Source organism: Colletotrichum fructicola (assembly GCF_000319635.2).
Source record: "Colletotrichum fructicola Nara gc5 chromosome Unknown KSG_Nara_v1_contig06, whole genome shotgun sequence".
Classification (NCBI taxonomy): domain Eukaryota; kingdom Fungi; phylum Ascomycota; class Sordariomycetes; order Glomerellales; family Glomerellaceae; genus Colletotrichum; species Colletotrichum fructicola.
The window spans coordinates 2396878-2403432 of record NW_027094056.1 but is presented as its reverse complement, the minus strand read 5'-3'; the positions used below and the strand labels follow the sequence as shown (position 1 = coordinate 2403432).

The 6555-nt window shown below is 53.7% G+C and overlaps 1 protein-coding gene across 1 annotated transcript; it reads left to right on the top strand.

Annotated features, from left to right (window-relative positions):
* Positions 1-1371: 1371 nt before the first annotated feature.
* On the top strand, positions 1372-2340 carry CGGC5_v010942 (uncharacterized protein; the record flags this gene model as incomplete). Its single annotated transcript, XM_032019702.1, has 3 exons — positions 1372-1548; positions 1722-2043; positions 2099-2340. 3 exons carry the CDS (start codon positions 1372-1374, stop codon positions 2338-2340), a joined length of 741 nt encoding a protein of 246 aa, XP_031892540.1.
* Positions 2341-6555: the final 4215 nt, after the last annotated feature.

Below are 6555 nucleotides of genomic sequence, written 5' to 3'. Positions count from 1 at the left end.
GAGCAGCAGCATAAGCACATATTCTGAAACATGGTCGTTTACACACACACACAAGTCTTCGGTCGGGCAGTCGGTGGTCACCATCTCGGCGCCTGGACAAGACTGTGGCTCGCCCTCGTGGAAGCAGTGGGATCGCGGTTACGACGGCAGTCTTGCGCGGCAGACGCAGACGCAGAAGCAGGCGCAGGCACAAGAAGCAGTAGGCAAATGGCAAAGCAACTGACCAATTCGGACGAATCGGCACAACGACGTCAGCCTGCCTCTACCTCGAGACTGGATGAGAATTTGGAGCTAATGCGACACAAGCTTAAGAGACAGAAGAAAAGAAGGATTTGACCGCTCTCCGGGGGACCGAGCCAACATGCTTGCTTCAAAGATGGTGGTTGGTTGGTCGTTCGTTTCCTAGAGACTAAGGCCGGCTCTTGACCGACACTAGGGGCCGCTTTGTCCGGTGTTCCCCAATCCTCATCCCGGACACTAACACAACAACCTACCTACATCCATCAAACCTCAGCAAACCTGTGCGAACCCACCATTCCCCGGCCAAGCAAAACCGCCGATGAGCCAGTGAGGAGCCGTCCGAATGCTGCAGTGGCTTGCTTACTACAGGCAGCCATGTGCGTTGGGGAAGCATCGCGCTTTCTCCTGTGACACCGCGCCCGGTGGTGAGCGCCAAGCCTGCCATGCAAGAGAGGGCCGCGCGGTGTTGGGCCAGCCCTTCCGCTCTCTCTCTCTCTCTGCGTGTGTCCCATCTAGTCATCCTGCGTAGTGCGCCGATGGCAGAGTGAGCTCGGGACACTTTCAGCGGGATTGGATGTATGCGCGGATGCGGCTGCGGAGGATTGCCGTTGAAGGGGGGAAGGGGAGAGGGAACCAGCTGCGTGGTAGGATCTGCGGAAGTCCAAAGACGTCCACGCGGTGTCCGTGACCGTTAACACCACAGGGACGAAGGGGGGTGAGTAGGTATCGATGTCATTGCTTTCCCTCCCTTCTGTATGGGTATTCGACTTCTCGGGACCGAAAATAGTGTACTCACAACGGCTGCACGACGAGTGGACCAGCGAAGGGGGCGGAGGAGGCGGCGGCGTGCGCCAGAGGAGAGACACAGAGAGCCTCGCCGTTTTGACAGAGGGTGAGATTTTGATATAAAGGTCTTGTTCGATCTTCGGTCATCCTGTGTTTGGTTTTGTTTTGAATCATCATCTCGGGACGCATCCTTTCGTCGCAACCTTCAGTCACCTTTTCTTCCTTCCTATTCAGTAAGCCAAGGAGCAATAACCAAAAGTCAAAGAGTCTATTTGCTGCAAAGCATAATTCGAATTACAAAACATACAAACCCATCCCAAAAAAAACTTTAGAAAATCAGTCAAGATGAAGGCTTCCATCATCGCCGCCGCCCTCGCCCAGAGCGCCGTCACCATCGCTGCCCCCGGACCCGGAGGCTGGGGCGGTTCTAACGAGAGCAACTTTGGCGGTTACGGAGCTGGAGGCGGCTGGGGCGCCGGTGGATTCGGAGGATTCGGCGGATCTCCTGCCGCTATCTGCGCTGTAAGTCTTTTCCCGTCAATTCCTCTTCTGTTCCGTCTTTTATATCAAGCTATGTGGTGGTCGGTGTGCAAAGAGCGGATGAACAGCACCCGGGCCATCTGCTCCCGCATGTTATCCCATCTTCGATAAACTCTACCTCAACCGTACAATTGGCTGACACGAACCTCTAATAGGCTTCTTGCTTCGCTTCCCACTGGCAAACCGCTACCCCCACTCCCGCTGCCTTCTGCACGGAGAACTCTGATCTGAAGTCTTGCGTCAGCTCCGCCTGCGCTACCCAGACCGCTGCCCTCTCTGCCTGGTCTTCCGTCTCCTCGTCCGCTTGCCACGCCTTCACCGACTGTGCCACCAAGAGCACCTTCACCTACACCGGCGGCTGGTGGGGTCCCGCCACCAAGACTGGCGATGCCGCCGCCGTTACCATGACCGGATGCCCCGTTGACGGTTGGTGGGCTCAGGGTGGTGCCTGGGGCGGTATGGGCCCCGGCTGGGCTTGTAAGTCACTCCCTCTCATCGTTGCCTTCCATTTCAAGACTGACACTCCATCCAGACAAGACTCACACCGACACCGTCACCAGGACCTTCAGCCAGGGCGGCCGTGTCATCACCACCGTTGGCCCCCAGACCGTCGCCCAGGCCGTCTCCGGCAGCAGCACGCTCATGACGACCTTCACCGGCGCCTTCGCCGCTCAGGAGACCGGCTCTACCAACGCCGCTGCTGCTATTGACCGTAGCGTCAAGGTCGCCGGTGCCTGCCTCGGTGCCGCCGTCGCCGTCGTCGGTCTGTTGTAAGAAGCCTCACCGCCAGCAACGGCAAGCTGAACACAGCTTCTTTGTATACCTTACCCATCCTCTTTCTCCCTCTTCTTGGCATGGACGCATGATAAGAATTGGGAACTGGGGTACATGATAAAAATGTCTCGGAGCAAATAAGGGATCCGGCTTTTGGGGGATTAGGTTTATATCTTTTACTTTCTACTTCATTCCTTTGTAATGACCCGGAGTTGGTTTTGGGCATGGCGGAAATTAATAAGGCTGGATACCTTGTGTAACGATTAGTTGATGAAGGTTCTCCATGGACGGAGACGATGACACTCATTACAATACCTTTTAGAATAGTCACGGCCGGATACGATGATAGAACAGAGATGTTTCTACTTAAGCTGCTAGATTCTTACGTGAACTGGTATATGTGACGATTAAAACCATGATTATGAGGGTTCCAAAGCGTGGGTTCTTGCCTCTATAGGCGCACCATCTCTCCTCTCATTTCACCATTGTCAATGGTGCCAAGGGATGTATTACGGGCAGTATCCTATATGGATTGAGATGTTTTGGGTTGCAAGTTGGACATTAATAGAAGTCCTCCCTCTTGTAGATATACTCTGAAACTATCATGGCCGAGGACCAGTAACAACCGAATCAAACAGCACATCGTTAGGGTTGAGTTACTCTGAGAAAGATATTCTGAGTGACACGCGATGGTCCATGGTCGAATCCGGCGTCCACCACCCGCCGGCGTTCGTTTGGGATGGCAGGCTGAACAACACAAATTCATCGATGAGGAAAGTTCCAAGCTAAGTGTATTATGCAAAGACATTAATTAACACGACGCGAACTTGGGAAGAGGGGATAATGATGCCGCTGCCTGACACTGGAAATCCATCTCATACCGAACGGCCCTCTGATCCAACACTGGATGTGCATCCGAACTTGAGGCTCTCCGACGCCCGCTTTCGGTAAGTGCCTGGATGTTATGGTCTACTCAGAAACTCATCGATAACAATGTCTTTTTGTCGCCACGAGGAGTATCACATGTCTACCCTGAGTACGGAACGTAGCAGTGAGTAGTGCAAAGGGGGTTTGAGTTTGTAGTTACGACGCAGCCCCCCCGCAAAAAGACTACGGCAAAATTCACCCTATACGCGGGCACAATTCTGGAAACACTATATGGGCACTTTGACCTGTGCCCTCTACCAATTAAGGTGCAAAGGGGTTTTAATACTCCTAAAGATCGGTTTCTCACAATGTCTCAACTGACTTGTCTTCTACAGACGTGACGCCTTTGTTCTATTCGCCACTTTGCGCTGAAGTGATATTCGGGCCTCGATAGGCGATTGAACATGACTTTGGTTATTTACCCTTTCCATGATCCGTTTTCTCACTGCTAGTCTAGTTGTCTGTCCCTAACTGATATCGATAGTCTTTCCACGCAGAATGAAGGGTTGGATGGCAAGGCTTGGACAGCAAGCTCTTGCTGTTCTTGAACACGAGTGACCAAGAAATGCATTCATGTTGGCTATGCCCCAGCAAAGCTTTCGTCACGACCATGTTGCCCAAATACCACTGGCCGATGCACATGGGGACATTATGGGGGTTGTCTATGTAATTTCAGACATGATCACACACCACTCCAAGCCGTCTGTCGTTACCAGAGTCGCATCCAAGTAGGCGTGTGCGTCAGGACAAGGTCTTGCAGACAAAACCCGCCGCGCTCAAACAGCCTTTCAATGTCGAATATGGCCGGTGTTAGTTAGCCTATATCTCAACACATAGCAAACCCCCCACCACAAATCCGAACCGTGTCTTCCTTTCTCGTATAGGCCGGCATATCGTCGCTTCGTTTGCGGTTTTCGTCGTTTGACATAATGGGCCATATCAGGGTGGGAAGCCAGCCAGAGTTGGTCCATGGAACAGAACATTTGTCGACGAAGTGCCACGACTAGACTTCTTCCTCCTCGTTTTCGTCGGTCTTTTCTTCGAATCGAATATCGCATGGGAAAGAAGTTCGCCCATCCCACACCCGCCAGAACCGCCGGCTGTATGCCGGAACGTGGAAGATACTCGGCCCCGATGACACAAAGATGCGCCGTTGAGGCTGACGTCGCACCTGGAGACGTTGGGGTGCAACATGGGACAGCAAAAGTGCCCTTCGTTACACGAACCCAATGTCGTCGATGACCTGAGCTTCTCGTAGCCCAACGGTGCACCCTCAAGCGCTGAACTGGGTAGGTCCGTAGACTTATAGAGCATGCCGCGGAAAGGACTCGGAACGGAAGTTCCGACCATGTCTCGCGCAGTTTAGCCCGAGCAGCCCTCGGTGGGATGACGATGCTTTGTCTCGACAACCGGGATATGTCTCGTGTAGCTCATAAGCCTTTGCTGGCCTGACGTCTTCCCTCCCTATACATTCTCATCATCACCGTATGAAGCATCGGCCTGGGTTCTCGTCGCTCGGTTATCGTTCATCGTTTCGGAAGTTATATGGCATGGCATTGGGTGTTTCCGAAGAGCCACATCTTTCGAGAGGGTTCTCAAGTACATAGTAGCTCGCGCATCGGCCAAGACCGGGAGTGAACAACCATATCAACGGGCAAAGAAAGAAGGGACGAACTCGACGACTCAGATTCCAACAGGACGGTGGTATCTTTATCTAGAAGGTACCATTCCGACTGGCGGCATCGAATTCCGGGGAAAGTCTGGAGAAAGGGGGGAATCGTAGATAACGGGCCCCCTCGTTCCCGCCCAGACCGCCCATCTTCAAGATAAGAAGGTCGTCTTTTGAAACAAACACACGCACAAATCCCACGCGACGGGCAGCAAAGATAAAGAGCTGTGACCTGCAGTATAGGGCCAACCTGCATATCCGCATCGCAGCAGCGCGCAGAGATTTTCGAGGCAGGTCGTTGCTACAGGCCTTACGGCTGAACCCTCCTTGCAAGAAACGGTCGACAAACGACAAGGGTGTCACGAGAGCAGCTGCCACAGGCATGGCACAGATAAGAGGAGGCAGCGAGAGTTGCTGCAGGTGTTCCAGGTACATGGGATGATAGCAACGCAAAATACAACAACGCTCGAATCAGTGATTTCCTGGTGCCTCTCCTGACCTTGTGGTGTGCGTTCACCGGCCGATAGGGCAGGTCCGAGGGAAAGATAGAGCCAAGATAGAGAGAGATAGCACCGATACCGACAGGGACACGATTGCGCACGGGAGCCGATCTCTGGCGGCATCGCATTGCTAATTTGCTGGAAAAATGGTGCAAAGAATCAGCTGCCCTATTCGAGCAAGTCGTTGGCTCAGCCTTCGTCTTGGGAGAATCGGCACCAAAGATAAGAGCAGCTTATAAGTCAAGCCGTCTTCCCTTTCTCTCCAGACGTGTGAGGTAGCGGACCATTCGACGACGATTTCGACAATTTCAATATGCTCGACACAATTTTGTGTCGACGACCGGTGCTAGGATGACCTCGGAGGTTTCGACGACGCAACATTTTCCCGACAGCTTTTCTTGGACACCAGACTGGTAATATTTCCCGAGGCATCGGCATATGCCACGAGACCACTGCCGACCTTCTTCCCGAGAGCGACCCGGGAAGCGTCATGGTGGATGGGCTCGTGGCTACAACAGATGGAGGACATGACTTCACCCGGCCATAGCGAACTGGTGATGTGGTGTTGATCATCCAACCACCCGCCATGGCAAAGGCGTTGAGTGGCATGCTGGCATGCTCCCTGCCTGGGCAGGCGCAGCCAGAGTGAACACAGAATTGATCCGGACCCCCACGCGGGGCAAGTTCATGCCTGACCACAGTTGAGGGTTTCACGGCGGAAGCACCCCTTTTCAGGTGTGATCGACCACGTACGCCCTCCCTCGCTTTGCGTTGCTCCGAAAACCATGGTGGTTTATATCCGACGTTGGATCAGCGGCCGTTTTGCACGTCGGCCGACCTCGCCCCGACGGACCCTGAATAACGGTGACATCGTCGGTAGGACAAGAGGTGGATATATGAAAGGCTCATGGGCCAGGGCACGAAATAACCCGCAAAAGCATCACAGGCGGTTGTCGGCCGAAAACCGCGAGCCTTTGAGCCTTTTAGATGACCATTCAGCAGCATTTGGTTGGTTTCTTGGATCAGCGACGACGCCGGAGGGCACACGACAAAGTCCCGCAGCTGGATGACGGTGGGGGGCACGCAATTTGACCGAGATTGCCGGGCCCTAAAATATCC